The sequence below is a fragment of the Poecilia formosa genome, unplaced genomic scaffold (assembly GCF_000485575.1).
Source record: "Poecilia formosa unplaced genomic scaffold, Poecilia_formosa-5.1.2 Scaffold214, whole genome shotgun sequence".
Lineage (NCBI taxonomy): Eukaryota > Metazoa > Chordata > Actinopteri > Cyprinodontiformes > Poeciliidae > Poecilia > Poecilia formosa.
Window position 1 is genome coordinate 576,468 of NW_006800153.1, and position 18,398 is coordinate 594,865.

Below are 18,398 nucleotides of genomic sequence, written 5' to 3' on the forward strand. Positions count from 1 at the left end.
CCCTCTTTGGTCATCAATTCATGATATTTTACAGGAATATACAGTAAAATATTACTGTAAACAACAATAAAATTTTCAGCACTAATTTAAAGGAGACAACCGTTTCTGTACGTCTAAGGCTTTCAGGGGATATAGCAACTAAATGTTTTCTCATCTTGTTAAGTCAGATAACATGACCGTTGTGACGTAAACATTTGAAAACAATTGGATATGTATCCAGTGTAACACCACATATGTGATTGTTTTCCTAGTCTTTCCCAGCCAGCATTCCTAAATGGGCATAAATGTGGGCAAAAATATGGGTCCCACATGGTTTTTCCATGGTTTCCATGGTGGATATAAAAATCCAGATAGACCTATGTAGGGCCACCATGGAAACCGCAGACAAAACCATGTGGGACCATATTCTTGCCCACATTTATCAGTGCAATAATAATTTATAATGTTCAGATGTCTAGAAGATCACATTATGTCTTCAACGGTTTATACCATATCTTAGCGTCAATAATTTAGGTTCTAGTCCCTTTTTGATATTCTTCATGAAATCTGATAAGATCATGATTATTCCCTCCAGTAGAAGTAATAAAATTGCTTCATATTGTTGGCTGTCAAAGTGGGAACAAACTGGTCCTTAGTGGGTTTGAATTGATGTAAGGGTCACTATAAAACATGTTTATGGAGGGTGAAAAGGGACAAAATAAATAAATAGATCATCATATCTTTAATTAAATGCCCCATGTGGGACTTTTAATTATGTCCCACATGTTCAATTAACCATTTCATTGAACATACGTATTCAATTAAATAGTTAATTTATTTAATAGACATTCTATAAAATATATTAGATCATTAAAATACAAACTTATAAAAGCCAATGTTAATAATTAATTAATCGAGGGGTGATGCTAACACTGACTTGTTGAGCTCCACTTTTTTTTTAAATTATGTTAGCTCTTGTAATGCTGAATTCTCATTAGCTTTTGTGTGAGCTGTTAGGAGAGATTTTACAATCAGCAGACATGGAAGCAGGAGTTTATTATTCAAACTACTTAGCAGATAAAGTCAAAGAATTTCAATTCATGAAACTCATGTTTGACTTCTCTCAAGATAGACCGATATGGCTAGTGAAGCTAAGCAGAAACCGTTAAGAAATCAGTGGATCGTTTTTTATCCCTTTCAACTAGAACATGTTGATTTTTGGCAGCTTGACATACAATCTGTTTTAATGGCCCCAGAAGATTACTATGCAGTTACTGTAAAAATGGTCAATATTTAGTTGCCAGGCGAGTTGATAAACCCGCTATTTATGGTTGTTTGTTCACATATAGATAGTTGTTTTAATTTGTAAAACAAAGCAAAACAAAACAAACAAACAAAACAAAAAATAAATAAATAAAAAATACTGGTTTAAAATGCAATAAGATAAGCGGTTCCTCTCCGCACGCGCACACAAACACGCGGTGGAGCGAGCATCCAGGTCCCACATCCTGGTACTTTGAGCGTTGTCAAGGCTGCTTCAGGCTGAACACGGCTGGCGGACAGTAGCTGCGGTGGCCTGGCCCTATTCTGTCCAAACAGCGGTCGTATAAAGTGTCCCGGAAAGTTAGGTGTAGCTGGAAGGTAACAGACATGCATGTTTCAGTTCCTTACTGTTGTAATCTTGCTGCTTTTCCTTGTTAGCCTGCTCCTTTTCCCTCCATGTTTAGACGCAGCACACACAGACTGGCGCCCCCTCCGTTCGGACAACAGGCGGAAGATGTTGTCCATTGTGCCGCTGAGTGAGACAGGGATCCGGGCATGCTTTACGTAAAAATGTAGCCATGTATGTCACTAAGGGTTGGTATATTCTCCTTCACTGAGGTTATGTTTAGTAACGTGGCCGCGCCTCAAACCAAACAATTACAAGTAAGGGATAAAGACGGTCTACGACGGGACTAATTTGTGATTGAAAAGGGACATGTTTAAAGGGACAGAGACTGTTTCCTTCCTGGTTACAGTAGCTAACACGTTTTCACACACTCGAATGCTTGGCTTTAAACGGAAGAAAACATCACGAAGCTCCTGTAAAAATGCGTCATGTATACTTTACAAACAAATGTTAACCACAAATGATTTTGGAACAGATGGGTCATTTTAGTCATCTCCATTGTCTCGTTATTTGGACAAAGCCTTCTTATTGTGGTTTAAATAAATTAATAATATTATAGGAATAAAATAAGAAAAAAAGTATATATATATATATATATATATTGCCTGTGTGAACTCAGAATGTTATTTATGTTGGACAGTTCCATACACAGACTACAGCCATATTCCCTAACCCTGACCCTCAGGGGCCACTGTCCTGTAGGTTTGAGATCTGTCCCTGCTCCAACATACCAGTCTTAAACAATTGTTTAGCATGCCATTAAGTTCAGGTGTGTTGAGGCAGCAAAAACAGTTAAAACACATAAGACCAAGAACAGGGACCAATTCTTTAGAGCAGAATATAAAAATACATATAAAAAGTTTATAGACTGTTGTCTATAAAGTAGGTAGCAGTAAAGTGATCATTGAAAGCAAAGACCAAATAGAAATCACTTTTTGCTTTTATTGAAAGCTTTAAACATCAGTGTTTCTGTCTAATGTGAGAAAAATATTCTTAAAGAAACCCATCAGAACCAAATGGGTCATCCTGTTTAGATGTTTTTAAGATACATCTACACCCATGCTTCACTTGTTATCAGAGCCAGTGCCAGTGGTACTTAGTTGTCTTTAGTTGACTTTTTTGGCCTCTGACACCCTGTTGGTAAAATGTTTTCTTGCTCTCCCTTAAAAGTATTGATTTAGATTGTTGAAGTCTGTTGAAATGTATGTGATGTTTTATTTCAGTCAGGTTATCTAGACTTTGTTTCAATGCAACAGTGTGTGGTTTTTGTATCTGTAACCATAGATTTATTGTTCTATTTACAATCATGGAACAAGTTAGTGGTCAGTGACTGATTCTGTGACTACACAAGTCCAACACCATGCAAGACAGTTGGAACAAGTCTTTTCTGCCGATACACTATTGCAGTGTAAAATGTTTTCCTCTACTGTGTAATCCTTATTAAAATAATTAATGGACCTTAATTATTTTTAAAGGGTTTTATAACCTCTCTAGGCTTGGTGAGCAAAAGGAACTACTGTTTTTGTAAGATTATTGCATTTTAAATAACATTTGTTCCAAAACCTCCAGACAACCAAAAATCCAGACTTGTTGCTTTTTTACAGTGCTCACATTTGCTGAACAGCAGGTAATCAATTCTCTATATAAGCAACACCTGGCTACTAAATATCCTCCTAATTAATAACAAAACTGCCGGATAAGCTTTGTCTTATTTATGATTATCTTTATGTAGCTCCTGCATATTGGTTTGCTGTATTGTTCTATAATCTGTCCTGTGTAACTAGCTTTATATCAGTATTAAGAATTTTTAAGGCCCAGGGACAAGCAGGTATGTCAACTTGTGATAGGTTCAAACTTTAAAACTTGCATCACTACTTTTTAAATCAGAAGCTGCGGTCTTTGTTTGTAAATGTAATGTGGCAAAAATACTGTTGGTACTAATTCCTCTGCAGTCCAATGTTATCTGAACAACGGCTTTACAATGGATCTTACTGACATTCACAAGTAGAATAACTTTCTTGCTGGTTTGTATTGGATTTCACAGGCTTGTCTAATATTTTCTGTAATATCTTTAGAAAAACATTCGTTACACACTTTGTTTAAACAAAGTTATCATCCTCATCCAGGAAAATACAATTCAACAGGATGTACATGTTTAACGCTCAATAAATTTCAAATATTTGCGAGGTTTAATGCAAAAATGCATCTAAAGGTTGTGTTGTTTCCCCTAGGTACTGCTGCATGCCAGTGCAATGCCATCTGCTCAGCAGCATCTCCTGGGAGAACAGTATGGAGTTAACCACCCTGAGTCTCTACTGAGGAACTCAACTGATTTACTGTGACAAAGATAAATCTTGCTGTTAGATGAGAACTAATGGGCTATCCAAGCTAACGATAGCATGCCATCTCAGAAAGGTAAAGGTTGTCCAGCATCCCATCGCTACCGGCCAGCCTCCGAATATGATGATGCCACGCTAGCCCAAAAGAGAGAATATTGGAGAAACAAGAAAAGGGAGCAAAGGGCCCGAATGTCTGAACAGAGAAAGAAGTCAACACAAGACAGCAGTGAGGAAAAGCTCTCATACATGTATGTCTCTGCAGGGGTCAATACCAATTTGTCAGACCCCTTGGCTGCCTTGTCCTCTCCTTTGCTAAGTAATGATGTCTCATATAGTTCTTTATCAAAGAGTGAAAGGACAATTGAACACAGTTCTACAAAGGCCCCTAAAAAACAGGAGCGGCATCAGGCAATGACAGTTAGCAAGGTCCTGCGTAACTTGCAGCCAACATCGTGCTCCATTTTGGCTACAGCAGCTGAGGGTGGTTTGGTCACAGTGAAACGTCCAACAACCAAAAGTCTTAGGAATCTGGTTACCTCATCCAAAAGCAGCGGAACCGAACTGAACACCAGTTCATCAGTGCCTCCAGTCAGAGTAACCCCTTTTACCAGCAGCAGCTCCACAAAAACAGAACCCAAGCCATGTGGATCTATGCAGGACTCATCAGTCCCAAACACACCATCAGAGGCACAAGTGGCATTGAATGGGCTGCAGGTGTTACCTTGTGTAACAACAGATACAATGCATGCAGCTTTATGTGGCCCTGCTTTTAATAAAACAGAGGGCCAAAGAACACACACAACACCTCAAAGTGGATTAAAGAGTGCCTTGGTCACTATTAAAAGGGCTACATGTTTTGGCATTACACCAGCTTCCATGGAGTCGGAGGAGGAGAGAGCAGCCAAGCGAAGAGAGCACTGGAGAATCAAAAAACGAGAGCAGAGAGCAAAGCTGGCAGCTAAGACCACTGAAGTCAGAGAGAGGCCACAAAACAGAGATGGGCTACCGGCACAAAAAACAATACTTGTGGCCAACTCAACTCTGACCTCTCAGTCGTTTCTGAGAGGCACAAGCCAGAAGCGGAATCCAGTTCGGGTTAAAGTGCCATATACAACAGTCAAATTGGAGACCGACAACCTGCAACGTGGGTTAGCTGTCCCTGACCTGCAAACAGAGCAGATAAAAGTACAGAATCCACATGGGCATAAGATGGAACAGACAGTCGTAATGTTTAACACAACCGCAGTAAGGAAGCCAGCAGAATCACAGAAAAAACTAACTTATGTGCATCATTCTAACATTACCCAAGAGACTTCATCATGTAAAACACTTCGACAAAGGTACATTGAAACACAGAAGAATTTCCTGAATCAGAGAAATCTAAGAAATAAACCTTTCTTGACATTTGCAGGGTTTCGTACCAGAGCTATTCCCACAATGGACACTAATGACACACCAGAGCAAATACTAGCCAAGCGGAGAGAGTACTGGCGGAATAAGAAGCGTGAACAGCGAGCTAATCTGTCACTGGAGAAGAAGATTCGACTAAAGGAGAAGGACTCTTTGACACGCCGGGTAAAGCGTTACCAACAAATCCTTGAAGAAATGAGAAAGGCAAGAGCCTTGGCGCATTCAACTGAAAAGACCCCTACACTCGCATCTGAGGCCATTGGGGGGTTTATCAAAGAGGATGGGACTCTGACAATTAACATACCTCAGAGTGCAAAATATCAAAGTATAGTTGGAGACAAAACTGAGGAAAAGCTCCAGGACATTTCTAAGAAGATGCAGCCAACATCACAAACTGACATGAACTGGAGAAGTGTTTCCCCATGTAGGGTAAGTCGGCATTCACCTCTGTCTTGCTCATCTCAGGGTAAAGCTGCTTTTTCTTTTGTCCAGACAGTCAACAAAACTTCTAAATTAATTGCTGTCAAACCACAATCTCACCTTGACATAACTAGTTCCAGTTCAAAGCCAAGCAAAAGTGTTCAGCAGCTCACACTAACTCATCTCCAGTCCCCTCAAAACGCAGCCTCAGCCGCAGGGTCAAAATTTGGTGGCTGTGTCATGAAAATGAGCATCTCAAGCCATACGCCATCACTTCCACTGCTATCTGTGGGTCCAAAGCTGTCAGAAGAGGAGAGGATGGCGAAGAAGAGGGAGTACTGGAGAACAAAGAAACGTGAGCAGCGAGCAGCTCGTGCTTCTCGCCTGAAACACAGTATTTTCCAAGCAAGGACCAGTGCAGGGTTACTGAGGAGGAGGGTGCATACACAAGAATTAAACACCGTGCAGCCGAGCACCAATCTTACTATCGGTGCAGAAAAAGAACAACATTTTCCAAACAACTCTGTGAGTGCTATACCACATGCAAATGAAATAAAACAGGAGGGTGAGTCTGTGCCAGCAGCTGACCTAAATTCTCTACCAGATCGAGCCATCTGTCCAGACAAACCCCCGACCGCCCCACCTGCACCTCCAGAGCTGGAGCCCGAGACGTCTCTTAATTCAGACAGCCAAGCCACCACTCTGCTGGCTGTAGCCTCTATGAAGAAACTGCTGGAGGAATCCCTCAGCTCAGTTTCTGAGAATCAAATCGAACAGGCTGGCGTGGCAATAGGAACAACCGAAGATGCTTTAGAGCAGGACATAAAGCCTGTTTTATCACAGCTTCATTGTGAAAAGAATGACAAGGATTTATTACCTGCTTGCTTGAGATCCCAAATTAAAAGCTTGCTGTTGGATAGCGACGTGCTGGAGGGAAAAGACTTACCAAATCCCCAGCTCAGTGACGAGGTTCCATCTCTTTCGGCCTCAGGTGAGGTGGCGCACTCCGCCTGCACTCAGTCATCCCAGACGACTTCAGTACCATTCATCACCACAGCCTCGTCATGTGGAACTCAGAGATCTTACAGCAGCAATTGGGCCCATCAAAGCTGCTGGTCTGAGGAGCTACCGAAGCTCCATCACATCACAACTACATCACTGGATCCACTTCAGGAGCATCACCCTGATCAGCATGATCAGCAGAGTCACAACAACTCTGTTCCACCTGCAGAAAGGTTCTGCAGCAGTATGACAAGGACGAGGAGCTCAAACAGCCTTCAGAAGAGGGAATACTGGAAGCTGATGAAAAGGCAGCAGAGGGCGAGGTTAAAGGCCAGACAGAAGGAGATTCTTTCAAAGAATACCCAGGTGAGCCAAGAGTCAACCTCTTGACCTGGATGTTGATTTGTGTCACAATGCAAAATGTTCTGTAAGAGACCTACCAGATGTTAAAAAATGTAAATTTACTGACAGAACTTAAATGTTTTTTGTTCCTTTTTATGTGGCAGATCAACACAATGTAGTATGTAACTGTGAAGTAGATGGAAAATGATATGATGATGCAGATGTGAACAGTAAGGTATACTCAAAATACAAATATTATATTGTTCAATATTGTAAAAAAAAAAATAAGTCTTTGTCCCACCAAGAGTTTTCAGAGATAAAAGAAACCATTGTATGTTTTATATCTAAGACAGGGTTTCGATTTTGGTTCTCCAGCAAATGTAAAGGGCCGTAATTTAACTAAGAACAAAGATTTTGATTTCTATTTTTCCATTTGCATTTGAGCTGGCTAGAAGTATCTTAGCATAAGAACATAACAACAGTTGATTTCTGAAGTTGGCTCAGTTCCAGCCTTGTAGGCAGGAGCATCTACTCCCACTGAAACCTGAATCATTACTCCATACCTCATGCTAGTGTTGGGCTCTCTGAAAACTATATCTACACTGCATGTTCCTCTTGCTGAATATCCTTCTGTTTCTGTTATTTTCTGTCTTTCAGGCTGCAGGACTTGATATTAATGTTAGTGAATGTGTAAATCCATCAAAGCCATCCATCCAGTCCTGTTCGTCTGTCACAGACAGACCTGCCATGAGCAGCGTCCCTGACATCCTGGTTGGTTCATTATGTAAAACTGAACAGTCACCTGACACACACTGTGTTAAACCCCCCATCATCAGCAGAGAGGGAAACATGAACGATGAACCTTCATCACATCTGACTGACTTTCTTGGAGTTTCTTCACCTCACTGTCAAAAGTGGACACCCAGAGCCACAGAAACTGAGACAGCCTCTTCTCTCCCTACTCTGAAGCCCCCAGACAACCCTCTGACAAGCATCCACCTGCAACCCATTGAACTTCCCGATCGACATCAAAATCCCATCCTTAGTCCTATAAAAATATCCTGTGCTCAACTTCAAAGTCCCATAAATAAGGTGGAGTCTTCTGCCCAGGCAGCATCAATATGCATCATGATGCCTCCAAAGCCCATCCCTGGGGAGTCTGAGGAGGACTTTCTGAAGAGAAAGCGAGAGTACTGGAGGTTAAAAAAGAAGGAGCAAAGAGCAAAGAAGGCATTTCAGTACAAGGGGTGCACCTCAATGAGAGCCTCCGGCGGTGGCAGCAGCTCTGATCTGCCTGGTCAGGATCTACAGACGCTGACGACAGCTATGGAGGCAAGTCCAAAACTAAACGGTGTAGATAGTAAGGCTAGATCCTTATGTGGATCCTTTCAATCTTTGCTGATTTGATCACATTTCCAAATATTTTTGCAATGGATGCAATTAATCTTTTTTTTTTTTTTTTTGCCAAATTTGACTATAAAAAGTAGTCAAATCTATTACAGATTTATGTAAAATGAAACATAAAAACAAATCATGTTCTTGTGAAAGATCTTATGAACTTGCTGCTAATTTCCTCTCCTGTTTCATTTTTGTAGGTAGGTTGCCGTCACCCTAATCATAATTAGCATCGTTAGTCTCACAACGCATTTTGAGAAAATAGCAACTGGGACTTATGCCATGGTGTCTTCCTGTTTTGTTTTTCCATGTACTTCCTGTAGGATTCCAGTCAGTGGGTAAACTCCTCTGATGCATCAGAAAATCTAATGAGGTGGGAATTTATGTAGCTTCTGTTTTTAGCCTTGCCTCCATCAGCTCTACCTAATATAATCATCTTGTTTCATCAGCATCCCAGTGGATCCCGACCCACCACCCTTCATGTACACCAACTGCCCACCTCAGGTAGAAGGTAAATGATCATCTGTCACTCTTTGCTCACTAATTTGTTCAGCATGGCACAAAACAAAATTGTCTTTAACTATTTTTTGTTTTCTTTCAGATGAGGCAGATATTTTGTTTGCTGATCATGCTGATGGTGATGATGATCATGATGACGAGGAGGAGGATTCTATGTCAGAGGAGGTCTGGAGAAACCGCTACCTCATGGACTATGATCCACTCAACCAGCTGCTGGTGTGCATGGTCTGTGGTGAGCTGCAGTACTCCCACAGCCTGGAGGGAGTGCGGGCCCACATCGACGAGGCGCACCCCCTCACCCTCAGGCTGGAACCCAGGGAGAAACAGAGGATCCTGGAGGCCTGGGATGAGCAGGTGTCGCAGCGGGAGCGTTTCTTCAGCAGCCAGCTGCAGCAGCACTGTGGTGCTGCAGAAGGTACCCTGAGCCTGCCAACATGTTTTACCTGGCTAACAGCAAACACTATAAACTTCACATTCACTTAGTCATAAAGTCTTGGATAGCAGCAGTTCAGTCTTCCTGTGCCAGAGATGAACACGATGCTTGGCAATTCTACAATCCCAAGATCCAATAAGTCCCATAAAATTCCTATTTTTATTTTTATTTGTGTTGTTAAATGTGTGCTTTTGAAAAAGGTGATCTGAAACAGCTTGAAAGAAGAAAAGCAGTGTTTGGACATTAGACAGTTGTTGCTGCCAGTAACAGGTTTTGTTACCTGTTCATGTCAGAATATATTCACACGTAATAGTTAAACGTTATTTTCAAAGTAGATGCTCATAATTTAATCTTTACTAGTCACAAAGAGCATTTCAGTTCACCTGAATGCCTTCGTCCTTTTCCACAGTGAGCATGTCAAATACCTCAGACAGCCGTTTCTAGAACAAATTCAGCTCAGCTATAAGGACCGTCCAACTGAGGTCCGGTTGTTGGAAATAAACAGCTGAGACTTCTGCTCTGAACCCCATTGAAAACCTCACGGTTATTCCACCAAATACTGACTTATGATCTCTTCCTGAGTTAAAACATTAGTATTGTGGCTTCTAAATGAAAATGAACTTGTTTGCTTTGCATTATTTGAAGTCTGAAAGCGCTGCATCTTTTTTGTTATTTTGACTTTTACTCATATTCTGCAAATAAATACTACATTTTTGCTTGGAATTTTAGCAAAAATTTAGTATTTTTATGAACTACTGACTACTCTATATCAGTAATTCATAAAAATACTGTTCTTTCATAGAATAAAAGAACAATGTTCATTTTACTCAAACATATAACTATAAACAGTAAAATCAGAAAAACTGTTCATTTTAAGTGGTCTCTTAATTTTTCCAGAGCTGTTTATATTAATAAGATAAGTCAGATTCACACCAACACATATAGACAGATTCAGAGAATAACATTATGACCATTGACAGGCAAAGCGAATAACTGAAATCGTAGAAGTGTGTATCACAGAAAGTGAATGTGCTTATATATTTTTATCAATCGATTGATCTGTATGCATGTGAATTTATCTTTTATTATTGATGCTTTTTGCCCTCAGATTATATTTGAACAACATACAAAAATAATCTTTTCAAATAAATGTAATAACAGGATTCTGGACTTGTGTGACGTTCCTGAGATCATTGATCCTTTCTGGTATATTGATTTTGTATGCAGTATGACCACATGACTAATCTGTGAGATAAAGGGTTCTGGTCGGGTTCTGGGGATCAAATTCTGCTTCCACTCACTGACATGTAACCCAGTCTTTAACCCAGAACATGCATCGGTGTTAAAACTTTTTCACATCTTCTACCTGACTGATTCCCCTCTTGGGACTCAGTATTTACTATAAATAGCTCAAATTCTATTTTTTCTTTGTTTTGTATTTTTCAGTTTAATCAAAGTCTTGTTGATGATATTTTGACTGTTTTATGCTTTCTGACTTGTTTTTACAGAAACATACAGGAACTGATGTGTAAAGGAGATTGCTGCAGAGTTGACTGGAAACCAAGTCCAAAAGAGAACATCATCTTTCTATTTCTTCTCTCAGTTCTGTTTTCCATTTCTTTTTATTTAATTAAACAAAATCATTTTAAAAGAAAAGGCTAGGTTAGGTTGTGGGTTTCGGAAAAGAAACGCTTTCGTAGAAAGCTTTTTTGGATTAAAACTGGGCCAGATTATATGTTCCTTGATTATATTTGGGAATAAAAGACCAACAGATTTACTGGGCTTGATTTGCTCCCACAGTTAAAACCTATTGAATAATTCAGTTCTGGACACATTCCAGTCTTTATGTTGTTGTTTTTTTTTGGATCCAGGTTCAGTTTGTGCTGTCTCAAGTTGTGTAACTGCTTTTTAAAAGTGTCTGTACCATGCTGCTCTTTGAAGCCCTTTACTGTATATTTTCCTGTTTTATTATTTGAGGCAGCTTTTTCTTCTGACTTCATCGTGGAAATCTTTCTGCAGTACCTTCAGGGTTTTTTTCTCTTGTATGTAAATAAATACAAAGGTAGCTGTGAAAGGCCAAATTTTGTAATGCTGTTTATTGTTAATATTATTTTTAACATTATTTATTATTTGTTGATCTTTCTTAAACATAGTTGTTAGCTGAAGATGCATTATTCATTCATACATTTCCATGTAGAGTAGGACAGTCTCTCATTTGTAAGTATTGAATAAAGATTTTTCTGCATGAGTAGTAAATGAAGCATCGCAGCTAAATATCAGAATGCATTCCCGATTTTTGGTTTTTATCTCCTCTTTAGTATGAAGCTTAACATCCTGAATGAACTTTCTAAGCACAAAGTGAGAAAACCGAAGCACAGCTGTGATAGAGTGAGGCGCTGGACTTTACCTTGTTTTTTCACATTCGAATGTAACTTGATGACATGTTTACCTGTTTGAGAAGAATCTTTAAATGCCTTTTCCAGTAATAAATCATTTCTACATTTTGGTTATTCAGTGCAGTTTTTTATACACATCTTATTCAATAATTATTCTGATTAGACTTTAAAATAAAGTCTTTTACTGTCTTCATAAAAATCCAGAAATAACCCAAGTCTGGGGGTTTAGAAATGGCTAAAACAGATAAAATGGAAAAGAAATATTAGACTCCTGCTCACTTCATTAAGAGTGGTTAACCTAAACCATTAAAACCAGATTGGTTTGTTTATTTTCTGGTTTTAACACCTAAGTTTAAAAAAGTGACTATATTTTATGGTAGAACAAAGTATTTCATTTTTAATTTGTTGGGGACCTTGTAACGTTTTCCCTGAGGTGATACAGCTGTAAACAATGTCACTATGTGTTAGAAATTCTAAAAGTTGAAATAAACCCATCAGGAACATTTTAATGAACTAGTTAGCATCATGGTGTTTACATAGTAGCCATCATCAGGCAGGATGTACAAACATATTTTGACAAGGTGAAAATATATTTGTAATGTAATTTATGACTTTTTCCATATGTGTGCAGAGCTGCAGTCAGTCATGAGCCAAAATCAGTCAGGAACTGCAGTATGCTTTCAACAAGTTTTTTCACTGGTACTGGATGGAATGTCAGACAAGTGTATGAGATTGGTGTAAGACATGTACCAGAACAGTGAGACAGTGGTGAGGTGTGATTCCAGAAACAGAGAGGATCAGTATGGGAGAACATCAGGGATCCGCTCTGAGTCTTTCAGTCTGCAGAGGTGATGGTCAGGATGGTCTCAGTATATCCACACTGTGCAAGGAAAGTATGGAGTGAGTGCAAACCAACCCACAGCGTGATGCTGCCACCACAATGCACAACAGCTGGGTTTGGAAGCCTCACTTTGACTCATTTAAACATATTAGTTACTGCGGACAGATAATTAATTTGTTGTGTCTCACCAATCAGTCTTTCACTATAAAGGTATTAAGATTGTTAGTGTGAGCAGCTGAAAGTTTCTGTTGAACGTGAAAGTGTTTGTTTTTGGGGAGACATAAAACTGGCTTTACTGTGGACAGACACTGATGGTCAAGACAGGCTTCAGCATCGGCTGTTCTTCAACATGCTAACCTATCACCTTTATTCAGAGGTGGACAGTTTTGGTCTTCTGGGCAAAGTGTTGACATCCAATTTACTTCTACTTTAGAAGTGGTTCAAAACAACTTTCCCACCTTGTCTACTATTCTCCCTCCAAGATCTTTGTGTTCTTAAACCAGTGGAGTTTAAAGTATTAGAACTTTCTTTAGTTCATCACTCCTGAATTAAATGATGGTTCATGAACAGAAATCTAAAGAACTTTGACATGCTGAGGTAGTTGAACCATTGGAATCAGCCGTGTTGGAGCAGAGACTCATTTAAAACTGCCAAGACACCATGAGCGGCCTTTAACAACAACAGCTGGACACTTCAGCAGTTGAATCAGATGTCTGACCTCCCTCAGCAGATCGTCTCTCAGCCATGCAGAGGCCTGGTAAATAGTCATTCATTTGATTCAGGTGTGTTTAGAGTAGTTGCAGGATTGTAGCTCTTGGATACTGGACTTGGGAATCCCTGCCTTTCCAATCAATCTATCTTTGTTGTCCACTCCAACTGAACTCGACAAATAGAGAATATGCTGGACTGTGTTTAAAGAATCATTTTAGAGGCTGCTATTGTTCAATGCCTGAACTGATTAGAAAGAACAATGAAGCTGAAGACTTTACTCTTTCACACCCTGATTATGTTGTTGACAATGAATATTGTTGTTTCTGAAAAAGATAATCATACTCAGGATATGGTCTTTCTACTATAAGGCAAACCTAGTCTGAAATTATATCCAACACATTTTGAGTTTAGAATAAGAGATCGTTCGTTATAGGATGCACTGATTGTAGCTTTCTGGATGATCATTTTTTTTGTCTGAAAGGAGGCAAAGTTGGCAACAGCAGGTCGACTTTTTGTTTTAAACCGCTCCAGTACAGACATGACCTGGTGGGCGGGTCCATCAGCCAGCCATCTTTCACAGCAGAGCTAAAGGGGACAGAGGCTGATTTTCAGAGCTTTGCTGTATTGAGATCAGTGTATAAGGTCAGTTTCACATGGTTAGCCAATCACTGATCAGCCAAAATAAATGGCATAAATAAAAGGAAAGTGGTGACCACTGCCAGTAGATTACTGGGCATCAGTCAAAATATCCTCAAACAAATCTAAAACCTGACATCTCAGGACAAAGCAAAAAATATTCCAGCATATTAAAAACATCCACAGCTATGAACCGTCAGAAGCTCTCACTCCCTTTTCACAAACAAAACCAAACCAAACAGACCTGCAAAAAAAAATCATCAGCATTTGTTTTGAAATGTTTGCTTAATTTTCTGATCCAATCTGAGCAATAAAAACCTTTCGTGTTTCTCTCATGACTTTTCATTAGACAGTTTTTAGGTTTACTGCAACCTCACGTTGCAGACGATCTTGTAGATTAATTCAGACCTGATATGGTCCGTTGTTGAAATGCTGTGGTGTTTTTCTGTCATGTTTTATGTTAGTTGGAAGGTGATGAAAGCATTTAAAGTAAATATGACAGCATTTGTCATGATTACACAAAAAAATAACTACAGCTCTTTTCTAAGGATAGAAGAGGAGTGAGACTCCACAACACAAAATTATGTTTTAGATGATATACTAATCATTTCTACAGCTCTGATGTATTTGTACATTAAATTAACTAGCTTTACACAAGTCTAACTCTACCATGGAGAAACAAACATGTCACAGCAGAAATACAGAGTTCGTTTTCCAATTCTGTGATGAAGAGTTCATTGTTTCATCCCACGGCTTCTCCTAGGCTCCTCCTCCTCCACCGCAGCCTCAGAATCTTCAGCAGGCAGTCCGTCTTCCCTTTGGCTCTGTGGAGGAGGTTGATGACTATGACCCGCCTCTGTGTCCGCCACTCCTTCCAGTTCCCGAGTTCCAGCATCCAGGCGGAACAGAGTGGGAATTCTCCCTAGGATGGGGTTGTTCTGCTGGAGGCCGGAGATCCACTGGTTCAGAGTGGCCTGGTCTCCCTGGCTGGTCATGCACATGGCGAAGACTGGACCTTCATCCACTGAAAGGTAAACACACACGTGTTACATACCGCAGTTAAGCCAGGCTAACAGAAGGCTGCAGCCATCTTACAGTCGTCCACATCAAAGTTCTCCTCGTCCCCCAGGTCACGGTCCAAATCCAGATCTAGCTGCAGAGGATAGTAGAAGCAGCGCTCTGGATCGTAGACTTCCTCTTCCTGTGGAGAGAATGATCACAGGGATACAACTGGGAAACCTGCTCACTGTATCAATCAATCAAATCTAACTTCAGTAAATCAGTGTATTCTATTCTATACACAACCAGAAGGAGGGTAGGATCATCAGTGGAAACAGAAACAGTTAGCTGCTCCTCAGATAGAAGCAGCATAAACTGTGTTGAGTATTTGTTCACTTCACATATGGTAGCACTTCACAGCCAAATCTGCATCAATAACATTGATATTAAATATAATATAGGATTTAGAAACCTTTTCTTCAGGAGGCGTGGGGTCAGCTCTGAGGATGTAGTAGTAGACACAAGTCTTCTTCAGCCACAGGGGGAAGGGCCCCTCCACAAACACAGGCCTGTTTGGGTTATGCTTGGCCAGCAGCTCCATCTGGTTGGGGCTCTGAATGCCTGACATCAGGAAACGGAGAGCAACATGCACCACACACACTATGAAACTGACGGAATAAAATAAAAATGTTCATCTTTATGATTTGATCTTTACATGAGTAGGAAATCAGAAGCTAAATATCTGATTTTTATTGAACTCTAACAAAACGCAGCATTTTATATTATCTAACATCACAACTTGTTTTTGTTTTGGAAGATGACATGAAACTCCATACCTACAATATGTGGAAAGCTGATTTCTTCCCCACTTTCAGTAATGTCAGTGAAGGGCAGCTGTCAGGAAGAGCAATCAATAACATGAAATTCTCAATGATGCTGATTATTAAATCCAATTTGAAACATGGGAGCTGACATCTATTAGTTGTCTTTCAGTAAATATACAACAGAATAGTTTGTTTTTCTCAGAAAAAAAACAAAAACAAAAAAAACCCAAACGTGCATTAGGACAGTGCTATAAGATGTATGAGCCATATGACTGATAGCCCACATTCTAATGCAGGGGTCTTCAACCCTGGTCCTCAACATCTACTGTTCTGCAGGTTTTAGATACAAATGAAAGAATCGTTGCCAGACCTTTGTCAAGCTGAAAAGGTAATTCAAACACTTGATTCAGCTGTGTTGGAAAAGGGATGCATCTAAAACCTGCAGGCCAATACATGTTGAGGACCAGGTTGGAGACCCCTGTTCTAATGGCAGTACTTAAGCTAGAATTAGCATTTTAGCTTACAAAATACTTTTTGTAAGCTGGATGGAGTACTTTACTGTAGGTCTACAACAGGGGTCTGCAACTCCAATTATCTGTGCTGGCAACTTTTAGATGCGTTTCTGCTTCAACACACCCGAGTTGAAGAATGAAGGAATCAGTAGGACTCTGGAGAACCTGACTGAATACTGAGGAGATGATTCAGTCATTTTATTCATTTAGGAACACATTTAAAAGCTGCAGGACGCCGTTAAACCTGAGGGTCACAGAACCTAACATGGCATCAAGACCCCTGATTTGGATCCGACTGATACGCAAACAGTTAGGCCCCATTAAGTTTCTTTAGAAATTTTCTAGTTCTTAATGTTGTATGAGCTAAGATAAGCTAAAACTGTACCTGATAAACTGTAGTTTTAGCATCCAAGTCGTTGGCAATGCGATTCAGGCTCAAGATAGCCAGGTCCACAGGGTCTTCAGGCAGAGGCTGAGGAACAGGGAAGGGATTTACATGCTTGAACTTGGGGAACCAGTACATGATGCGTTGGTACTTTCTTATAGGGTGGCTCTTCTCCCCAAAGATCTGGACCAGTAGGACCTTAGTCTCAATGTTGGGCATTATACCTGAAGCAAAGATAGTAACAGTCGAACTGTAACCTGTGGAATTCGTTTATTACTCAGTATTCCAGCTCCACTTGGAACTCTGCTCTCTATATTAAATGGAGAAGACACCTACCGTAGCTCTCCATCTGCTCCAGAACCTGAACCCCACACTCCTGCTGTCTAGGATAGTGGTTGAACATTCGCTGAATAAAGTTTCTGGCAACAAACACCTCTTTGGGAAAAACATCCAGCAGTTTGTTGTATACGGTTAGGTCTCTCTCTACTCCAAATTCTGGCATTTTCTTCAAAGCAGCGTAGATGAACTCCACATGACCACGCCGTCTTATGTCCGTCTTAGTGAAGACATCAATCACTTGGTTAAATGTGGCCTTGGTTTTGGACTCTTTGGCCACCTGCTCAAACAAATCCTCCTGGGTGACCAAGGACTTGGTCTTCTTCGTGCCATCGTCATTAACAAACCGTACTGGTTCCGGTTGACTCTTCGCCAACACTGGGCTGCAACGAAACTGCCTCAGCACCTACAAATGTTATACATTTGGAAGAAGCAGTCATATTAAGCATAAACCAGATTATGCATTATTTCATTAATGGAAAAATAAACAGTCTGATTAAAATAATAAAGCAACAAGCCAAGAAAGAATGATTTGATTCGCATGGAAATGGGTCCACATGCAGACCAGGGATGTAAATATTGTATCACGTCTTTCGATTTTATATGTTAAAGATCTAAAATGTCTGAACCATAAAAATGGATCAAACATTTGACCCTTAAACCACCCCCATTCAGTTGGGGAATGGGCTGGTTAGTAAACAAACTGGAGCTTACCTGCTGCTGTTGGTTGTGTTGCACAATAAGCTGACCGGAGGACGGGGACAGGAGCAAAGAACCGCGCTGGACAACAGTCCGGCCGGACCGAACCAGCTGCAAGAGGCACCGGGAACACTTCATCCTGTCAGCGGGGTCATCCGACACATTTCCATCTGACAGGATGGCACTCAGTCATGAACAGAGCATGAAACCACAACGATAGCGCACCTGGATAGCTCTATTTTTACACAAACCAATAAAACAAACACACTAAAGCGGAAAATGTCAGAAAACTACTATTTATGTTCACATATTTAGTTAAATATTCCTCATGTACACATTAGATTAACACATAAAGATATTCTTAAACCAGCGGAGCAAACAAACATACTTTTAGTAAAGTCTCCTTCAAAACTTACTTCATGTGGACGCATCCATGTTGAGAAGCCGGAGGAACATCCTGGTTCTGCACAGTTATTATTCCCCCTCAAACAACAGAAACATTGGCGCACCGGAGTAGTTCCGAAGTATCTTCCCCTCTTTTTTGTTAGGTT

The 18,398-nt window shown here is 40.2% G+C and overlaps 2 protein-coding genes across 6 annotated transcripts; one reads left to right on the top strand and one right to left on the bottom strand.

Annotated features, from left to right (window-relative positions):
• Window positions 1–863: 863 nt before the first annotated feature.
• On the top strand, window positions 864–12,018 carry LOC103148885 (uncharacterized). 4 transcript variants are annotated; one of them, XM_016679523.1, is made up of 9 exons: window positions 864–1,620; window positions 1,707–1,822; window positions 3,880–5,327; window positions 5,399–7,185; window positions 7,819–8,493; window positions 8,880–8,929; window positions 9,006–9,067; window positions 9,158–9,490; window positions 11,017–12,018. In XM_016679523.1, exons 3-9 carry the CDS (start codon window positions 5,270–5,272, stop codon window positions 11,031–11,033), a joined length of 2,982 nt encoding a protein of 993 aa, XP_016535009.1. In that variant the 5' UTR covers window positions 864–1,620; window positions 1,707–1,822; window positions 3,880–5,269; the 3' UTR covers window positions 11,034–12,018. The 4 variants fall into 4 exon arrangements, with proteins under 4 accessions (XP_016535009.1, XP_007567924.1, XP_007567923.1 ...); XM_007567862.2 differs by having other exon boundaries at window positions 1,707–1,836; window positions 3,880–7,185; XM_007567861.2 differs by having other exon boundaries at window positions 3,880–7,185.
• A 2,040-nt stretch (window positions 12,019–14,058) lies between these two features.
• ecsit (ECSIT signaling integrator) lies at window positions 14,059–18,351 on the bottom strand. Of its 2 annotated transcripts, none has more exons than XM_016679526.1 (8): window positions 18,264–18,351; window positions 17,863–18,017; window positions 17,149–17,542; window positions 16,813–17,036; window positions 15,928–15,985; window positions 15,564–15,712; window positions 15,188–15,293; window positions 14,059–15,116 (listed from the first exon to the last, which is right to left on the bottom strand). In XM_016679526.1, the coding sequence occupies exons 2-8, from the start codon at window positions 17,983–17,985 to the stop codon at window positions 14,827–14,829; spliced, it is 1,344 nt and encodes a 447-aa protein (XP_016535012.1). In that variant the 5' UTR covers window positions 17,986–18,017; window positions 18,264–18,351; the 3' UTR covers window positions 14,059–14,826. The 2 variants fall into 2 exon arrangements, with proteins under 2 accessions (XP_016535012.1, XP_007567928.1); XM_007567866.2 differs by having other exon boundaries at window positions 17,149–17,554.
• Between the last annotated feature and the right edge of the window lie 47 nt (window positions 18,352–18,398).

What these genes read in the sequence shown, in the direction of transcription:
- ecsit (XM_007567866.2), bottom strand. Translation starts at nt 17,985, where the DNA reads ATGAAGTGTTCCCGGTGCCTCTTGCAGCTGGTTCGGTCCGGCCGGACT. An exon ending in GGAGCAGATGGAGAGCTACG is followed by an intron (nt 17,037 to 17,148) that starts GTAGGTGTCTTC and finishes TCTTTGCTTCAG; the next exon opens with GTATAATGCCCAACATTGAG. An exon ending in GAACTTTGATGTGGACGACT is followed by an intron (nt 15,117 to 15,187) that starts GTAAGATGGCTG and finishes TTTACCTTTCAG; the next exon opens with TGGATGAAGGTCCAGTCTTC.
- LOC103148885 (XM_007567862.2), top strand. Translation starts at nt 4,048, where the DNA reads ATGCCATCTCAGAAAGGTAAAGGTTGTCCAGCATCCCATCGCTACCGG. An exon ending in TTCTTTCAAAGAATACCCAG is followed by an intron (nt 7,186 to 7,818) that starts GTGAGCCAAGAG and finishes TCTGTCTTTCAG; the next exon opens with GCTGCAGGACTTGATATTAA. An exon ending in CGCTGACGACAGCTATGGAG is followed by an intron (nt 8,494 to 8,879) that starts GCAAGTCCAAAA and finishes TACTTCCTGTAG; the next exon opens with GATTCCAGTCAGTGGGTAAA.